At 45.7% G+C, this 20548-nt stretch overlaps 1 protein-coding gene across 12 annotated transcripts in view; it reads left to right on the top strand.

Annotated features, from left to right (window-relative positions):
* CRYZL1 (crystallin zeta like 1) overlaps positions 1–20419 on the top strand; it is an 80720-nt gene extending 60301 nt beyond the window's left edge. For 5 of the 12 annotated variants that reach the window (XM_053307572.1, XM_053307570.1, XM_053307566.1 and 2 more), the window contains exon 12: positions 15709–18600. In XM_053307572.1, coding sequence (XP_053163547.1) covers positions 15709–16026 — 318 coding nt within the window. In that variant the 3' untranslated portion in view covers positions 16027–18600. The other 7 variants (XM_053307577.1, XM_053307574.1, XM_053307573.1 and 4 more) reach the window with 3 other exon arrangements.
* The last annotated feature ends 129 nt before the right edge of the window (positions 20420–20548 follow it).

Here is a 20548-nt window from a genome sequence, read left to right as displayed (position 1 = left end):
GGGGATTTGAACTCAGGTCTCCCCGGTCCTAGTCCAGCACTCTAACCACTATACCATGCTGGCTCTCTATGGGATTAGACTTGCATGGGGACTAGACTTGCAAGAAACCTATAGCAGTAGACATTGACACTCAATACCGCCACCACAAGAAGCACAAATGCAAGTGGTCTGGATCGCTGGGATCATTGAGCCCTAAGCTCAACCTCCTCAACCTCTTCAACACTGACAAAGTTGAAACCTTCTTTGATATCAAAGGTGTTGCCTCATGCCCTTTCACCATCTACTGTGCAAGAGGCTTGCAAGAAATCTCTATCCTCAACTTCAGACATGTCGATATTGCAAGTAACACTGAAGTCAGGCCCGACTTTGACCATCATTGCTCCAACATCTCTTCTGCATCCAACATCGTCCTCGATGTTGACTTCACCTCGCCCATCAACGACTACCTCTGGCATCACATTCTTCACAATTACTGTGCCAATCTCGATGACATCAGTGCTGATCACTACGCAAAAGCCTGCTTCTAGGGTGCCTTCACCCATTGTCATTGATTTTTCTCCGGCTTTCTCTCTGGACCACTCTCTAAATGACTCGCCTAACAAGGGCATCAGCTTTCGAGAGAGATGTCTCTGATGTTGGGAAATAAGTCAACATCTCAAAACTTGGAATGTCTCCTGGGATCTTCTACAAACATCCCATCGGGATCCACCTTTTAAAGGCTTTAACCTGCATGTCCTGGACGGCTATGATGATTTAGAGTCTTCACAAGTTCCCAAAACACCAAGTTCTGTTTCACCTGCTAAGGTGACCCCACATTGCTTCACCACTCAACTTTGGAGGGTGCGTTTTCATCATTCTGGACCACATTTTGCTTCCATGTCCCACACCATGAAGCTCTCCTGGGGCCTTAGACCCTGAGTATATCAGAGGATTTTGCCAATGTAGAGATGCATATTCTATGCAAATCAAAAGGTACCCTTGAGTCCACTCCTGTGAAAGGCCAGGATCCTTTTTCCTTGCCTGTTCTGGTGTTTCCCTTCAAGCTTCCTAAAACACCCTTGACACCTTTGGGTAAATGGGACACTACATCTCCTTCTTCTATCCTCTAGGGATGGTGCAAGCCAGCTCAATCAAGCCAGCCTGGTTTGGCCAGTCCAAGTCCAAACTAGATCAGCTCCAGATCTAAGAACCGGTTCTTGGATATTTGTAAAAGGGAATGCTTAAGGATTCCCTTTACAAGTAAAGGGGCCATCCCTAATCCCTATCCTAAAGGTACTGGGAGGGTGCCGAGAGAAAGGGGCCTCCATACCTTTTGTAGAGGTGGTGAGATGGTGGTGAAGACATTGAGAGGTGGTGGTGGGTGTCTGCGGAGGCTCCTCCAAGCCCTCCACCGGCCTCCTGAATGACAGCCCAGGCTAGGCCTCCATGCATGCACAGAGGCCATTTTCGTGACCACGCATATGTGGAGGCCATTTGCATCACCACACAATTGCGTGGTGATGCAAACAGCCTCCACAGTTGGCAGCGGAGTCCTACTTTGGTTGGGCGGTTCTCAAAAAAGTATTCTAACCAGTATCCTAGCTCCCACCTTCACCCTTGTGAGCTTGTTAAATCACCCAAGTTGTGAGCGAACATGGATCACCTCAAAGATAAACAGGTTGCTTACCTGTAATAGTTAATCTTACTGGTGATCCATGTTCATTCATAACACCTACCCAGCCTACCCCACTGCTAGGATATCTCCACAGTTATACTGACTTACCTGACTCCATCTATGGACAGTCTTTTTCGCTCATCACAGCGGCTGATCAGGAACTGAGGAGGAAGGCACTATCCTGCCAGAAATAACAGTTGCACCATGTGTGTGATATGGCAGAGCCAAAGAGCACCTTTAGGAGCTTTGAATTATTTCTCAAGGATAACTGCCCAGGGACAGAACCCAAGTTGTGATCCATGTTCACTTACCAAAAAGATCACCTGTTACAGGTAAGCAACCAGTTTTTACTAAAAATCATTTTCACCTTACCTTTCTCCATCCATATATGAGACCCTCAAGGCAGCTAAACATCACAATAAAACAGTTCAAAAATCACTATTGGTAGGACAACCACCAAAGAACAGGAAAAAGGCAGACCAAGAAACCCAAAAACAAATAGTTTCAGAAGCAATTACTGGCAAGGATGTATAAAGCAGAAAAGAGCATTATGTTGCCAGAAAGAAGAGCATGTCACAAGAGGCTGAACCAGAAGTAGATGAGCTTGTGTAAATGAGGAGGAGGAAGAAGGGTATAGGAAAAGATGCTGTCAGGGTAAAGAGAAGGATCATTTTAGAAGGCAAGACTAAATGCTCAAGTCCAGTGTAAAATGTCTAAGGAAGGCCATTCTCCTTCTAAGAATAGAAATGACAAAGGCAAATGAAAGATGAGATCAGCAGATTTAACAAACAACTGAGAGGGGAAATACATGAAGAGGATGCCACCACTGTTTCTCAGATTCAGAGCAAGAGAACAGCATTGATTACTTTTTCTAGGTCCCCCTCACTTCTCACCTCTGAGCACATAGCTTAATTCCCTGCCGCCACTGCTTGTCACCCACCAAGTCCACAGCATGAAGGATTTCTGGTTGGTCCCTGTGCATGCTGTCTCCCACAAGCAGGGAGGATACTGCAATCATAGACTGTCCAGTAGCCTTTAAGGCAAAAGAAAAACAGAGAAACACACAAATCATCCATGATACTGCATTGTATATCCAAACTGCCAGTCTTGATCATCTGGAGGTAATACTGTATTTACCTGAATCAAAGACGACTCCGAATTTAAGACGACCCCCATTTAAAAACAGATGTTAACTACAGTTATACTTGTATTAACCTGAAAGGAAGAGGACTCTGAATTTAACACAACCTCCCAATTTCTAACAGCAAAGAACTTGGAAAAAGTCTAGTCAGGTAAATACAAAAGCTACTGGCAACCAGCTGCAATACCATTCTGTAGAATAACTGACATGCTTCACAATGAAAATCAAATGAAATTGCTACTGTAGTGTGAATACTTCATTGCAGCATTGAAAGACAAATTGTCTTTGGCTCAGAGTGATGTCTTATTCTGTGCCTTCCAGGCCAGAAATGGGCGGTGGGGAGAGGGACAGAGGACAGAATTTATATTTCTTATTATCAGAATGTTTGTATCAGCCATGCACTAATATGCTTTGTCTGTGCCATATTAATTTTGGATAATATCGCTCTCAATTATTTTTTAAAAATTCTTTAAGCTGGATCCACCAGACAGTCGTTGCCTTTTCCTCAAAGGGGCTACAGTTTCTTTTCTGAATGATGAAGTCTGGAACTTGTCAAATATGCAACAGGGAAAGTATCTGTATATCCTTTCTATACTTCTATTGCAAGTTGATCAATAACTGATTGAAGAGAGTGGCAACAAAAATTTAACATGTATTGCCATGCCATCAACAAGTATTTGCTGTATGTGCTTTATTTTTTTGCTAAGGCTTGCTTTAAAAAAAAAGAAGCAAAGCAATTTTGCTGCAGAACTTCCAGCTCCTTTGTTTAAAAGATCAGGTGTGAAACCTTTCTCTTCTCTCTTGCATGCTCTTCCCTTCTTGGCCTTAACCACAGTTAACATTAACCAGGACTCTCTCTTAATGTTAACCATGGTTAAAGCTGTCCCTAAAGAGAGAAGGTTTACTTCCCCTTCCCCCTTAATGTTTTTTCCTTATTGTCAGCTTCCTTTTGGTAGGCTTTGTACAACTTCAGTTTACCCAAAGCGTAGTACACTATTGCCTGGGCATTTCATTGCTGCAATTTTATAAGTATAATGTAATCTACAAACTCATGACAATGTACTTTCATGAGAGGACTTTTTAAAATGTATTGTATTGTGTTATGTATTATGTATTGATACATAATAATATGTATTATTATTATTAATTGGTATGCACTGCAGACCATGAGTTCTGCTGAATCATTTGTTGCAGTTCAGTAAAATACCTAGGACAATAATCATTCTTAATTCAGTCATTGCATTCCACAAGGGTGCTAACTAAATTATAAAAGGTTCCTGAGACACAGGCATGTTTTGCCATTTCTCTCCAAAATTTATGTGATTAGCTTAAGCTGTAATTCTACTGTACTTGCTTCATCTATGGCCAATACACATTGAAAAGGCCAAGTGAGGGAGGTTGGGATTGGAAGGGAGCACTTAGAAATATCCTTGATCTATCTATATATTTAATTCTCCTGGGTGCGCCTGGAATGTGCGTCCCGGCGCCCAGCTGATTGGCTGGGCTGCGGAGGCACCTGATAGGCTGAGGCGCACCCAGGATTGGTCAGCGGTGGGCCCGGCTGCAGAAGCGAGGCGGCGGCACTCAGTTCGGCCGGAGACTGGGGCAGAGGGGAGGGAGAGAGGTAACCACTAGCCCCAAAGAGCGCACAGATGCTCTATGCGGGGACAGCTAGTATGAAGTATTACTGATATTCCATTTCAGCAAAGTTGTATTTTTCTGTACACAAAATATTTTGCTTTCTTTTCACTGGCCATGAAACATAAGATGATTTATGTATGAAAGATTCTGTTTATTATAAGATGTAAACACAGAATAGCAGACTCTCCTTGACTATAATCAAGGACCAAACTAAATGCCAAACAGCACCTAAATGTAGGTGGCAGGAACCAAATGCTAACCTGAATGCAGATGTAGGAAATTGTTTGCAGATGCAGGGAATCATATGATTAAATGCATACCCCATTCCTCAACAACAAAAAATCTCTGCCCTTGCAACACTAGTATGTATGTTTGTTTGTTTGATTTCTATACTGCCCTTCCAAAACTGGCTGAGGGCATCAAGTCTCAGCAGGAGCCCTGTCTCTCTAGGAGATAAAAGAAGAGAGGACACGGCTACATCAGCCAGCTGGTATTTTTTCTTTTAACCTGCCAAACTTAGTTTAATTGCCAGGACGGCAGAATGTGAGGAAAGCAGCAAGAGAGAGGCTTCCCTTTCGGATGTGTCTGCCTCTTACACATGGTGTGAGCTGTGCAAACCTCAGTCAGACTCTGAGTCCCAACCAAAGAAGTGGTGGCAGCCATAATCTCCCCAATAGTGGGGAATTGGTCACATATGCAGCAGGTAATGTTAGGGGTTCAGGCAGTCCCGCAGTCGCCCTGAAGGCTTGGAGGAGGGCCATAAACTCCCATGAGTCAGCATATGCGGCCCAACTGGGATACATCAGATGTGAGTCTTGGCAGCCCCCAATGCCCTGAGGTTTCAAGGAGCTCAGTACCAGTGTGGGTGGAGAAAATCCCTGAATATATTGGTGTCTGGCTCAAGAAGCTGGTCCTGGAGGAGATAGATTCAGAAGCGAAGAAAAGGCCTACTCCTTACCAGCTTAGGAGAGTCCCTAAAGGTGTGAAAAACCTCCATTACAGAAGCCTCAAGGGCCCCTTGACTTTGCAGCGTCAGCTTCTGCAAATAGAGGGCGACCACCACTGAAGAGACGCTGAGAGGCCTCTGTCATTCCAGCGAGGGCTCTGATCAGGAGACTAGGCCACCCAGATGACCAGGGGTGGACCCATCCTCCCTCCTCAAGCTTGTCTAGCCCCCTCCCATTGAACTCAGGAGAGTTCCCAAAAAGGTGGGGAAATCCTCCATCACAAATACCTCAGCCCTGACTCTGCCATACCAAGGTCTGCAGGTAGAGGGTGACTGCCACTCCAGAGAAGCAGAGGCGTCTGTTCGCTCCTTTGAGGGCTCTGATCAGGAATCATTCCAGCCGTGTAGACCACTCAGATGACCCAGAGGCACCCACCCTCTCTCCTCAAGGCTCTCCAGCCCCTGGGGCACATCCCTTTCTCCTAAGGGTTTTCCAGCCCACAGGGCTCCACTCCAGCTGGATCATATTCAACTCCCCCATCCCAGCGAGGACTCACAATTCCTCTTCAGGCAAGGAGGAGGATGTGAACTATGTGAGGAGGAAGCTTCTCTCAGGGTTTTCTTCCAGGGAGATTTTTCTGGGCTACTGCACAAGGCCCACAGGACCCTCAGTCTAGAAGGGCAAGGGCCTTCTCCACCCAAGAACCAGAAATTAACCAATTCCACCTTCCTCACCCACTGAGGATACAATCCCATGCTCACAACATTTTACACAGACCATCTAATCAAAATGGTCTAACCCAGTCAAGGGCACAGCCCTTCAGGTACCATGAAGTGCTTTTATCTCACCCCTAAGGTAATAGTGGACATGCTGAGGGTTATTTTGGTACTGACTTCTGCCAGAGCCCTAGCATGTGATGTGACTATTAGGAGACACTTAAGCCTCAAGAGTTGGAAAATAGATCAGTAGTCTCAGTCCACCCTGGCTACCACACCCTTCAAGGGGAGCAAGTTATTTGATGAAAGTTTGGACCTGGTTCTGCTTGAGACTAAAGATAAAAAGGCCATGCCATTTCCTTCCAAGGAGAATAAAAAAGCCAAGAAAATGTCCATTTCTTTCTTTCAGACACCCAGATCCCCCTTTCACAACCATCCCAGGCAGGGGTGAAGTCAGTGGAATAGACCCAGACCATCCTTTAGGGATAATCTTCCCTTCAAAGGTATCCAGAACTCTCAGCCCAATAGGAGTTTCAAGCTACAGATCTCCCAATGACTATGGGACTGTCATTTCACTGGGAAGGGCGGCAGGCTTCAGAGGTTTGCCAGCCACTGGACCCTGTCATTCTCCGACCAATGGGTACAGCAGACAGTCAGGAATGCTCCTTAATATTCAGCCTCCAGCCTCCAAACAGATTCCTTCCTTCCGCAAGATCCTGCAGTAGGGAGAAAAAGAGTCTTATGTTTGAGGCAATTAACTATCTCCTGTAGACAGGGCTGTCCTTAGAGAGACCTGGCGGGGTGCAGGGCCCAGGGCAAATCAGCCAGTGTTGGGCCCCCTTCCAGTTAATTCCAATGGGGGTTAAAAGAGAGTGACCCAGGGCGGTCACCCTGCTTGCCATGCCATAAGGACAGCCCTGCCTGTAGATACAGGCAATTGAACCTGTTCGCCCCTTGGAGTTAAACTATACCAAGACTAAGGTGACGGTTTTTGCAAAATGCCCCAAAACCCATACATGGTTCATAAATGGACATTATATTGAGCAGGTCAAGGTTTTCAAATATTTAGGGGTTGTGTTTCCTTCCATGGGATCCCAGAAAGCTCATCATAGCTTTGTTTCTCACAGTGCCCAACAGACGGCAAATGTGATTAAATCTTTTTACTTCTCGAGAGGTGCTCTTTTTGTCCCAGTGGCAGTCAAATTATTGAAGGCTAAAATATACCCTCAAATACTTTATGGAATGCAAATTGGGCCTTTTGATAATTTTACAATATTAGAAGCAGTTCAAACTAAATTCTTAAGGGCCATCCTTCAAGCCCCCAGAGGCACAGCTAACGTGGCTCTTCGTAGAGAGGTTGGGGTTACCACCTTGAAAATGAAAACCTAGTTTTGTATAATCAAATTCTGGCAGCATTTGGTTTTCTTCCCAGTTGGTTTAGCACCTTTAGTATTAATTGACAGCTTTACATCTAAATGGGAAATAGCTCTGAAAACGGAATTGCATCAACTGGGCATGTCCCAAGAAAACCTTATAGGGAGGGGTTTAGATCAGGCGATATGTTTTGTTAGGCAAGGACTATTGGACATAGATCTGCAGGAGGAGTGTGCTCGACTACCAAGGAGAATCTAGATAGGCTCTCAAAACTTCAGCCACAAACCGGCTGAATATTTAGATCATATGTTTTTACCTAAGTTTAGGAGAGCATTGACCCTTGCTCATTTGAATGCCCTTCCCTCTGCACTCCTAGTCGGGAAATATAAACGAGTTCCATAAGCATTGTGACATTGCCCTTGTGGCTCAGAGGATATAGAGTCAATTGTTCATGTTATTCTGTATTGTCAATTTTATACGGATGCTCGTATTAAGTTTACTGCTCCTCTCTTAAAGAATCATCCTGGCCATACGGATCAATTTTACTTGGATTTTTTTGCTGTCAATTTTTAAATCTGTTACTTCCATAAATGTGGCCAAGTTTTGTTGTGTTGCATCCAAACGTCGTAGAGCTTGTATTAGCAATTTGAATATTTTGTAAACTATAAATGTATTATTTTAAATGTTAAGCTGGTCTAAGGACTGTAATAAATTTACTTACCACTTACCTATTCCCCTTACAGAGCAGTGCCAGGGACTGTGCTCCGTCCTGTTTAGTGCCCAGACAAAAATGGATAACAAAGTGCCATACTAGATTTAAAATCCCTAATCAAGTTCATTGGGGAAAGGGATTTTTCAGATGGAGAATCTCCACTCCGTCTTGGCATCACCCCAGAAGGAGGAGTGACGTTGACCTCCTTTGTCCTTAAGAGAGTTGTTCGCACATGGCTTCATGCTGCTGTTGAGCGAAGCCACTTCAAATCACACTCGCAGCATTGAAGGAAGCAGCCCCTCCCCTCCTCTCTCAGTTTTTGTTTTTGCAAGTTCACATGGCATGCCTCCGTGATTTCCTTCTAGCCAATGGAGGGTGGGGAGAGAGAGAGATTACTAAAGAACTACATCTGCATTTCTAAAGAAAGTATCTTTCTTATGCTAATGATTGTATGTCAGTGCCTCTCCCTATTTGCTCCAGCGTTTTCAGAAAAAGTAGCTTAAAACCAGCATTTTAAAAACCCAGAATAACTTGAGATAATCTAGAATTCGCAAGACAAAGCCCAATTTGTGTGTGGAGTGGGTCCAAGGATTTCGAAGGGACTTGGGGGTAAGTTTGGCTGGTGTGTGAATGCACACACTCTCTTCTGAAGGAGATTCGGGGTAGAAGCCTTGTCTGTAAAGCCTCCAAGAGGCTTATCTCCACATCCCTATTCACCCTGCCAGCAGGAAGTTACTCAAGTTCATGTACAACAATGAGCTACCAACATTGTGTACTTCCCTTTGGTCTGAGCCCTGCACCATGAGTGTTTACCAAGGTCATGGTGGTACTTGTGGTGCATTTGTGGACCAAAAGTGTACAGATCTGGATTGTGATCCATTGTATCCATAAGAACTGGGTTTCTGCGCCTGCGCAGGGACCTCCCGGGCTGACTAGCTAGCTCCTCTTTGCGCCCCGCCCGTCTGCACGTGCCTTGCAGCTTCCGTTAGAATCGACGGTTGGGGCGCCTCTCCTTCAGTTTTCTCTTGACCGCCAAAGCGCTTACACCTCTTGGCTGTTGCTCCTCAATTATTATCAAAAATTTTGACTTCGGACTGTTTGACTATTCTCTACTGAGCGGATTAATTGGTTTGACTTCAGAACGAACAACGGACTTGATTTGGGACTCTGATTCTAACTTCGAAGTTTGTACAGGACGGTTTTGACTCGGAACGGCGAACGGACTTGATTACGGACTCTGCTTTGTTTGTTCCTAAGATTGTTTACTGAATTTGACTCGGAACGGCATTTGGACAATGGAAGCTAAGAAGACATTCAAACGGTGTGAAAAGTGTCGAGCAAAGTTGCCTTCGACTGATTATCACGACGCCTGTTTGATGTGCCTAGGAGAGAATCATAACACGGCGGCATGTAAGATATGCTGCTCGTTTTCAAAACAAACTAGACAAAATAGAGCTCTCAGGCTTCGAGCTGCGTTATAGGAGGAGGCACTTCGGCCGCCAACTCCTCGTCCGTCGGCGTCGATGAGTTCCGGTTCAACATCGGGAGCTTCGATGTCGAAGGAGTGCGGTGCGTCAAGCTCCCCGGGATTGGGTTCCAGTGGGTCTGCTGATAAGCAGTCTAAAACCACTGTTGACACTCTGTTTAAGAAACCAAAGGAGGTTTCCAAAAAACGGAAGCATAAGGATAGAGATCGTCATGCTTCTGAGAGGGAAGGTCGCCATCGTGAGGAGTCTCGACATCGAACTCCCTCACCGACGGCAGCACAGATTTACGACGTGGACTCGGCTGAGTCCCCTACAGCCTCGACGTCGACACCTCCGGCATCGACGGTCAGGATGGTTTCGGCTTCGACGTCGACGTTAGTCTCGACGTCGACACCAGTGCCGACATCGAGATTGGACCAAGGCAGTCTGGGACAGGCGTCGACATTGGAATCGACATCGACGCCGACGTCGATATCGGCGTCGAGGCATTTGCAAGTCTCGGCATCGGAGCCTCCCATAACTGCCCAGGCGGTGTATGCCATTCCTCCGTCGGCGTCCACGGTGCCGGAGCAGATATTGAATGTGAACACTGCTCCTTCGTCGGTGTTGACGGCTTCGACATTGAGGAGGATTCCTCATCTTTTGTCACCGGCATTGACGCCAGCACAGTCCCCCTCGACGCCGAGGACTCCGAGTCTGGCTACACACGGGGACGGACTTAGAGAACTGCTGGAGTCGAGTTCGAGTACACCCTCGGGTGCGACGTTTCGCGGCTTCCTGTCGACAGGCTTGGACGAGGGTCCTGGAGGTGGAGAGCTGGCTGATCTGCCTCATGTTGCCTCACTGACACCAGCAGTGGTCCAGGATCCAAGAACCGATGTCGGGTGCTCTACGATGCTGCAGCCAACTCATTCCTGCGGTTTCCGCCATGGGGTGCCGGATGATTATGCAGAGTTCTTGCGTTGGAAAGCAGCACAGGTAGAAGTGCAACCAGTGCAAGGGCTGCGGAATTTTGTGCAGGCTGGACAACTTGCTCAGCCGCTGCTGCAGTCAGAGCATGCAGACCATCAGGGGCCGTCTGTGAACTTGCCTGTACAAACACCATTGGTGCAAGTTCAAACCTACCTTCCAGAGAATTCACAATTACCGGTGGTCCAGACGAGGATGCCAGAAAAACCTGCTGGGAAAAGAAAGAGGAAAGCAACACCTCCTCCTTCTGAACCATCATCTTCACCCTCTGATGACAGTGAGGACGATGAGTCGGGACCAGCCTCTGACAGAGATGATATCAGTCGTAGGTCTGACCCCCCTTCGGATGTGCCACCAAAGCTATCCACCTCGCCAACTGAGGAATTGAAAGCTTACCATATCCTCATAAGGGACATCGCTGAAGCCCTGGGCATGGACGTAAGCTCTCCGGATGCGGACGTTGCTGACCCGGTCTATAATATGATGAAGCGGTCTAAGACTTCGCATCCTGTTGCCCTCACCATGATTCCTGGGATAGACAAGGCTGCGAAGGTGGCATGGGACTCAGTGGGGGTCGGGGCTCCAACTTCCAAGCGCATTGAAAATTTGTATAGGGTTACTGAAGGAGAGAACTCTTACCTGTTACGGCATCCTATACCGAACTCCTTGGTTGTCAGTTGCGCTTCATCCACCAAGAGTGGACACCGTCATTCCACGCCTGCTGACAAAGAGGGGAGGAAAATGGACGTTATGGGTAGGAAGATCTATAGCACCTCCAGTTTAGCAATTCGTATTGCTAATTATGCGGCGTGTATGGCACGCTATAACCATTTACTTTGGGATGCGCTCTTACAGGATTCATCCTCTGTCTCCGGAGGACTTCCAATGGAGATTTAATGATGTGTACGAAAGAACAACGGCAATAACGCGCCAACAACTGAGCGCATTCAAACACTTGTCGGAGACGGAATCGAGAGCAATGGTGACGGCAGTGAGCTTGCGCAGGCATGCGTGGCTTCGCTCAGCAACCCTGCAGACAGACATGAAGGAGAAAGTCGAGTCCTTGCCATTTGACGGCAAAGGTTTATTCCATGAGGACACGGACACGTCAATGGAGACGTTGAAAAAATCTAAATTCACTGCCCGCACCTTTATGGTGCCTTCGAGCGGTTCCAGCTCAACTGCAAGGAGCCGCACTTATTATCAGAGAAAGAGTGATCGGTATCGGGACCGCAAAGAATACCGAAAACAATTCAGACCTTACCAACGCGGTAAGGGCTTTAACCAGAAACAAAAAGGAAAAACAGCTCGTCAAGGCGACAAGGACACTTCCAGCAAGAGCTTTTGACGGGACTGTTCGTCCACTGCATCAGTTTTGCAGCAGCCAATTAAGTCCAACGCTACAATCCAGGACCCACTACATCGGCCCTGTAGTTGCCAGGATCGACATCAAACTGGCAAGCCGTGCGCCAGCATGGCACAACATAACATCCGACCGGTGGGTACTGAGAATAGTGCAGACTGGATATGCGTTGGAGTTCGAGACAAGGCCTCCCTTCTCTGGACTGGTCTATACGCCAGCCACGGAGGTGTTGCGGGAGGAGGTCAAGGTGCTGCTGGAGAAACAGGCGATCACGCGGGTGCAATGGGCGAACAGACTGACCGGCTACTATTCCCGGTATTTTCAGATACCAAAGAGAGACGGTGGAATAAGAGCCATAATGGACCTGAGGGGGCTCAACCTCTTCATTCAGACCAGGAAATTCAGAATGGTGACGCTGCAGGGAATTCTGCCTCTGCTGGTGAACGAACAGTGGGCAGTTACTCTGGATCTCAAGGACGCTTATTTTCATATCGGGATACAGGAGAGTCACCGCAAGTTCCTCCGGTGTACAGTAGGGGCACAGATCTATCAATATGTGGTGCTTCCATTTGGACTTTCTACTGCGCCCAGAGTGTTCACAAAGGTGATGGCGGTGGTTGTAGCCCACCTGCGAACTCAGGGCTTGAGGCTGTATCCGTAATCAGACGATTGGCTCGTGGTGAGCCACGACAGGAGTTTACTGACCCGCCAAGTGCAGATGCTGCTAGCCTTGTTGGAGTGCCTCGGCATCAATGTGAATTGGAAGAAGTCGAGACTCGAACCCATGACTCGAGTGAACTTCATCGGAGCGGTGCTGGACTTGAAATTGGCCAGGGCGTTCTTACCTGCGGAAAGAGTTACCCAAATGCACGAACTCATACGTCACTTTCAGAGGACTCCACGGCAGCCAGCGGTTCGAATCCAGCGGATGTTGGGTTTGATGGCATCATGCACCACAACGGTGTCACACACGCGCCTCCGCATGCGCACATTGCAGCATTGGTTTCTCCACAACTTCCGACCCAATGTGGATGGCCAGAATATGCACTTGACATTACCACAACATGTCCTCGCCAGCCTGGGGTGGTGGCTAGACATGGACAATTTGGGCAAAGGAGTCGAGTTTGTGTCCAAGGAGCCCACCTCCCGGATAACGACAGATGCCTCGATGGCGGGCTGGGGTGCGCATTGCGCCAGCGTATGCGTGCAGGGGACATGGACCCAGTTGCAGAGACTTCAGCATATAAATTACTTGGAGCTATTGGCTGTGTTTCAGGGCCTAAGGGCATTCGAACCTATGATAAGGGGACGGTCAGTACAGCTGGAGTTGGACAACACGACGGCAATTGCCTACCTCAACCATCAAGGGGGGACAGTGTCACTGTCTCTTTGCCTACTTGCGAGAAAAATATGGGACTGGTGCATTCAACATTCAATTCACCCGGTGGCAATACATATAAAGGGTGTAGACAACTGCTTGGCCGACAGGCTCAGCAGGGACATCAGTTTCAACCAAAGACACGAGTGGGAAATCAACCCGATGTATCTCGACAGGGTGTTCGAGATCTGGGGGGTCCCATCGATAGACTTATTTGCCACGGTTGCCAACAAAAAGTGTGCCAATTATTGTTCGCGTGCAGGCATAGGCCAGGGATCCCTGGGGGATGCTTTTCAACGGGCCTGGAAGACGGGGCTGTTATATCTTTTTCCCCCACTGCCGTTAATGGGCCGTGTGGTTGCGCAGATATTGCGGGACCAAACGAAATGCATACTTCTGGCCCCATGGTGGCCGCGCCAGCCGTGGTTTGCCACACTTCTGGGAATGTCTCATTCAGTGTTCCACAAGTTCCCCAGGGCTCCAAACCTGTTGCAAAGAGAACACGGAAAGGTGTTACACCCCGATGTGCACTCTCTCAAGCTGACCGCTTGGAGAATCAACTATTAAACAACATCTTACTAAACAGTAGGCGTGCGTCGACAAGACGCAGTTATGCCTGCAAGTGGAACCGCTTCAAGAGTTATATGAGGGGGAAGAGTGTCACGCCATTGCGTGCGACCCCTCGGGATGTGCTACGTTACCTGACATCGCTCAAACTGAGTGGATTGGCGAATGTCTCCATTAAGCTGCATTTGGCTGCAATCTCGTCAAAGCACAGGGGATGGGATGGGTCCACGGTTTTCTCCCACCCGGAATGTAAGCGTTTCCTGAAAGGTGTTAATAACCTTTACCCTCCTGGGCGCAGCCCAATGGAGCAGTGGAGTCTGTCTTTAGTACTCTCCGCCCTAACGGAGGCACCCTTTGAGCCACTGGCGACTATTCCGCTGAAGTTTCTGACTTTGAAGGTGGCATTCTTGGTGGCCATTACATCGGCTAAGAGAGTGAGCGAGATGACGGCCCTGCGGATGGATAGACCCTACACTCAATTCTATCCACACAAGGTTGTGATGCGTCTCGATCCGAGATTCCTGCCGAAGGTGGTAACAGATTTCCACTTAAATCAAGACATAGTGCTGCCAACTTTTTTCAGTAGTCCGGAGACAGACTTAGAGAAGGCCCTCCACACGTTGGACGTGCGTAGGTCGCTCCTATACTATTTGGAGAGAACTCATGACTTTAGGAAGAGTAAAAAGCTTTTTCTCTCCTTCCGGGGGCGTAGCAAGGGCCGTCCAATCTCTCGCCAGAGACTTGCTCACTGGCTAGTGGAACTGATTCTCCTCGCCTATAAAAGCCAGAAGATAACACCGCCAAAGACGGTTCGGGCTCACTCTACTAGGGCCTACGCAACGTCTGCGGCACATCTGTCAGGCATTAAAATGGCAGATGTCTGCCTGGCGGCGACATGGTCATCGCATCTACCATTCGTGAAGCATTATGCTTTGGATCTGCGGATGGCTAGGGAGGCGAATTTTGGAAGATCAGTGTTGAAACGTGTGTTGGCATAGCTGGGGGTCATCTGCACCCGCCTCCTTATGGGGTAGCTTGCTAAACACCCAGTTCTTATGGATACAATGGATCACAATCCAGATAAACAGGTTGCTTACCTGTAACTTATGATCTGGATGTGATCCGTTGTATTCATAAGTCCCTCCCAGCCGGCCCCGCTGCAGAATGCCTGGACTAGTGGATGCTGGTGTGCGGATCGTCATTTATATGGCGGTCTGCGAGAAATCTGAAGGAGAGGCGCCCCAACCGTAGATTCTAACGGAAGCTGCAAGGCACGTGCAGACGGGCGGGGCGCAAAGAGGAGCTAGCTAGTCAGCCCGGGAGGTCCCTGCGCAGGCGCAGAAACCCAGTTCTTATGAATACAACGGATCACATCCAGATCATAAGTTACAGGTAAGCAACCTGTTTTTACATCCTTCTTTGAATGATTTATTAATCCAACCACCCTCCAGACTGCAAAGTCTCAAGAATGTCCAACAGACACTAGACTGCCTACAGGTGGATTTGTTGTAAGCAGGCAAAAGAGTTCCCTGTCTCCAAGCACCCAATTCCAGCATCTGGGTGTTTGTAGGCAGGAGTAGGGGCCTGGTATTCCTGCCTGCTAGCTGAGGGACAAGATCATAAAGATGTGCAACTCTCTAAGGAGCAACTATTTCAGCCCTATGCTCAACTCCAGGAGTCCATGATTTCCCTCATAGAGATGGTTCCTTCAGCAAGAATTAACACCCACCCACTCCAGTGGTCTTTATTGCCTTGGCAGGACCAGATTGTCGCCAGATCTCTAAGGAAAGCCACAGTTCCATCTCTGGTAGTGGCATCTCTGGAGCAGTGGTACTCCCCAGCAACCCTACAGGGGACAGAATTTCTACCCATGCAAAAAGGTTGGTTTACCACCAATGCTAGTATGTGTGGAGGGGGTGCCCAGCAGGGTCAGTGGTCCAGGGAGGAGGCAACACAGCATAGAATGACCTGGAGTTCCAGCCAGTTCTTATGCATTATCATGTGCTCATCAGAACTGCCAACTTTACCACCAAGGTTCATCTTAACTGGTAGGGCAGCACAAGGTCCAGGTCACTGATGTTAGAAGCACAATTGATATTAATATGGACAGAGGCCAATGATGTCCAGGGAATCCAATGAGTTAGCAGTCTGGTTAAGTCATAGATAGACTGACCAGGCAGAATGGGCTTTCAGTGATCAGACCTTTGCACGCATATTGGACAGGTTCAGTCAGCTGGTAGTGTATTTATTTGCCAACCTGGAGAATGCCTTCTGTCCAGGTTTATACAGAAGGAGTGGAAACAAGAGATGCATAGACAATCAACTACCCTAGGCTCGACTATATGCATTCCCTCCAACAGCTGTACAGCCCCAAACAATAAGCAGAATCTTGGTGGCAACAAACTGGCCACATCTCATAGACCTCTCCTGGGAACCCCCCACCACCACCACCTCCGCTCCAAGGCTACAACCCTCATCTCCTATTTCAGGGCTCAGTGGTTCATGCAGACCTGGACTGGATGACGCTATGTGCCTGGATGCTTGAGGGCCACTGGATACACTCCACAGATTTTACACACCATTTTGGCATCACAAAGGCCTTCCACTGGATATATCAGGCCACATGAAAGGTTTTCATAGTGTGATGCAGGTCTAATAACATTCAACCTCTATTTCCCTCTGTAGTGTAAATTCTTCCCCTTCTACAGAATGGGTGGAGCAACACATCAGATGTGGAGTTCAGATGTGGGGTTGAGCAAACAGCTTAAAAAGGCAAGTGCCAGCCATCACATCAGTTCTGGTTGGCCCCTTTAAAACTGTTGACATACAAGGTATTTTTCTTAATAGCAGTGATTTCTGCCTGCTGGGGGCTGTGTTTATGCGGAAGGAATTGTGTCTAAACTACCTTGGTTATGTTCTATTAAGGACAGGTCCTACATCTATTCCAAGGATTAACACTTCCTTTCACAGGTCTCAGAAGCTAACATTATCTTCTTTTTGCCCCAACCATTCTTCTCCCAAAGAAAAGGTGTTTTCATACACTAGATGTTAGGAGGCCAGTAACGAGTTTCAGAATTTCTGAATATTTTCTTTCAGGACCATTCATTGGGTCATAAAGTCTTCAGTAATATTCTGGCCCATTAGATTTGTATAATCTTGTCATATTCTTCTAAGGGTTTGACTCCTGGGACTACCACAGCCCACTTTACTAAGTGCACTGCCACATCTGAAGTATTCTCTACTCAGGTCCCACTTATTGATATTTGCAGGATAGCCACTTGAACATCCTTGTCATCTTATATTTGACATTTTAAGCTGCATTCTTTAGTTTCTGATGCCTTCTTTGGGAGAAGGGTCTTTCAGCAAGAGATTCCTCAATGAGGGCCTGACCCTGAACTCCCTCCCATTAATTGGGAGAGGCTTTTGCATGTCCCAACCTATGGATACTGAGGGAGAATGAATCGTTGGCACTTGCCTAAAAAGTCATTCTCCTCAGTGGTCAGGAGTGTATCTAGCCCACCCAGTTCAGTGTCAGGTCTGCTTGGGTCTTTGCTTTCTGCTGTCAGGCAGTTTCCTTTCTGGGAAGGCCTGTCTTCTCTTGAGATATTGCGCTAGTCCTAACTCATTCATTGGGTGTCCTCCCTTCCTTTGGTTGTATTGTTACTGTTCGGTTTGCCTGTTATAGCTGTTGGCTATTGGCTCCAGAGGAATTCAGCAGCTTGGAACCTGGAAGGCAGTGGATATGTCCCTCCTATATCTGAGCTGCTTTGGTATTGCCCCACCACCACCCTTTTTTTTTTTTTTTTAAGATTTTTAAAGATTTTTTTAGAGTCCTTTGGGGACAGGGAGCCATTTTATTTATGTACATATACCTATGTAAACTGCTTTGGGAACTTTTGCTGAAAAGCGGTGTATAAATTTTTGTCGTATTCATATCTTGGGAGCAGATAGGCAGAGCTATAGATACACTCCTGACTACCAAGGAGAATGACCTTTCAGGTAAGTGCCAACAATCTATTCACTTACAACTGCATAGCAAACTGTTTTCCTGTTAATTGATAGGTGCCAAAAGTAGATAGCTTGTTTTGTGAAATCTTAGACTGAGAATATAAATCAAATCATTTTGCCACAATGAGTCCCTCTTTACCACAAGGACTCTTATAGAATCATTATCACATATTACTTGTTCCACACCTAACCTGATACTAAGTGCATATACAATAGTACTTTTCTGGAACTCAGTTAATCCATATATTTTTCTTGTTCTCCTGCCCCTGATATAGTCACCACAGTTACATATTGGGACTTGAGGAAAGTTTTTTGCCTGCCACTCTTGGTATCTCCCTGATTACAGTGTTTTGTTTTCTTAAAAACAGGATTTCTATATTGACCATCTTATTGTAATAGTGAATATGTAATATGACTGGAACTTTCATGAGATTTAGGAAGCTTGCTTTGCTATTTAGTACAAGAGTAATCCAAGTTTATCTTTTTTCTTTAACATTAATAACAGTGTAATTTCTTGTGTATGAACAAATACATTCTATAAAATAACAGTCATGTTAATAATATTTTAAACACTGCTGTGTGTTTCTGCCAGATATACAGAGTATGTCCAGACCAATTAATGTACATGTTGTTTTTCTTGACAATTCTCTTATATACGCATTCTGGAAGATATAATGGAGAAGATATCAAGTGGTGTTTTAAGGTAAGCCAGATGTACTACCATGGATTGGAACTCTACATACTGTAATATAAGTAATATTTAATCTTTGCAAAGCTGTACATAATTAAAAATTGATCTGTGTGGCATATTCTCAGGTATTTCCTTAGGATCCATCCTTGTGGCTGTTCCCACTGACCAGAATTTAGAGAACTGTGAAACCAGTTCCATGAGCCCAAGGGCTTCAGACTTGTTTTTCTTGAACAAAAGATTCTCATTTTGCAAACAAACTGTTTTTGAAACCAAGAGAAAGCTTCAAGAATTGTTGAAAAATGCAAAAAAAATAATCCACTGAGCTAGTACAAATATAAGTCTAACCAGCTCTTTGGGTCCTTACCATCAGTTTCACATACTGACACAACTTTTTTATTTTATTTTTAAGTAGTCATATTATGAAACAACTCCATGCAATGCAAATTGCTGTGAAACAATGTGCATGTTCTCCTTTATGGTATATTAATATGCTTTGGATCAGGTTTTACTAAAGGTGCATAATATTGAGAGCAGCCTACTCAGTCATGGGCTTTGCCAGTGATCCATTCACATGCTCGGAGTCACTGCAAACCACTCAAATGAAAGCAGCCTGAGACTGTGTCCTGTTGCAAACAAGCTACTAATGGTAATTATTAGCCATTGAGAGGATATTAACTATTGGCAACATGCAGCATATACCTCCCCTATGAATTATGACTGCAATTTAATTTTAAAATGGAGAAAAGTACATTAAGAGTGGGGAAGTTGCTCTCAAAAGTAATAGAAAACTCATCTTTTAAAACTACTTTTTACAAGCTATTTTGAAATACACTAAACGTCTGCTTCCTATCTGCTCTTTCTCTGTCCTGGTTCCAGGAATCCTAGCCAATCCGTGACACATTCATTTTGTTTAAGCAGTAAGGTTTACATTTCTAAAAAGTAAAGTCTATGGCAATTATCCTGAATTGTGTGGTCTTTTTCATCTGAGCATACATTCAAGACACTTCTGAGAGATTATTTTCTTATAGGCCTCATTTGGATGAGCCAATCCCATTGTATGAAGCTAAAGTTTCTATGGAAATGGTTCAGAAGAATCAAGCCAGAAAGAGACAAGTTGTCCAACTTTGAAACACAGATTCCAAGTTTCTAAGGCAGCATGAGGTGTAAAAGCTATGAAGTTACAGTAAATTGCATATTTAAAAAGTATTGTTAAATGAGTATATGTGTTTCAACTAATCTTGTAATTATTCTTTGAACTTTTTTTAGAAGTTTGGAGGGATAAATTGAGGATTCTGATTAAAGCTTTTTTTTCTGTTACTGTATCTAAACAATATTTCAGTTAACTACTCTATGCCAACTCCCACATATGTGTCTTCTTCTTTTTCCCCTTTTAGAAGTAACACCCCGGCTAGAAAAGATTACACTTGCCTTTGTCTACTTAATTTTACTTTTGTAAGCAGTAGCTTGTTTTTCTTGGCACTTTATGCTATATATATCAGATACAGGAGAAAGAATGCTATTGAAATTAGGGAATGTTTTCTTCGAAAAATGATAGGCGAGGGATTCCAAAAGTACTTCTCAAAAAACTTGATTTTCATAGTGACTTTGCTCTGTGCTTGATATTTTAGTTTCTGCCTGTGGGTATTAATACCAATACTGTTTACCTAATTTGTTCCTTTCTCTGTCATGTAAAGTTTTTTTCATTGTCAGTAACCTGAAATTTCAAGTAAACATTATTGGAAGCAAGTCCCATTAAAATCACTGAAATCAGTTTTTGAATAAACAGTACTGTGTGTGAGACCTGATAACCTAATACCACAGAATATAATTAATGAATCAGAAATGGTAGGAGGGGAGAGTGGCGGGGAAGCCTAAAATAGAATTTTCCCTGCCCACAAAG

This window comes from Hemicordylus capensis, chromosome 3 (genome assembly GCF_027244095.1).
Source record: "Hemicordylus capensis ecotype Gifberg chromosome 3, rHemCap1.1.pri, whole genome shotgun sequence".
Classification (NCBI taxonomy): domain Eukaryota; kingdom Metazoa; phylum Chordata; class Lepidosauria; order Squamata; family Cordylidae; genus Hemicordylus; species Hemicordylus capensis.
The sequence above is the reverse complement of the archived record's forward strand: the minus strand, read 5'-3'. Positions and strand labels throughout refer to the sequence as shown.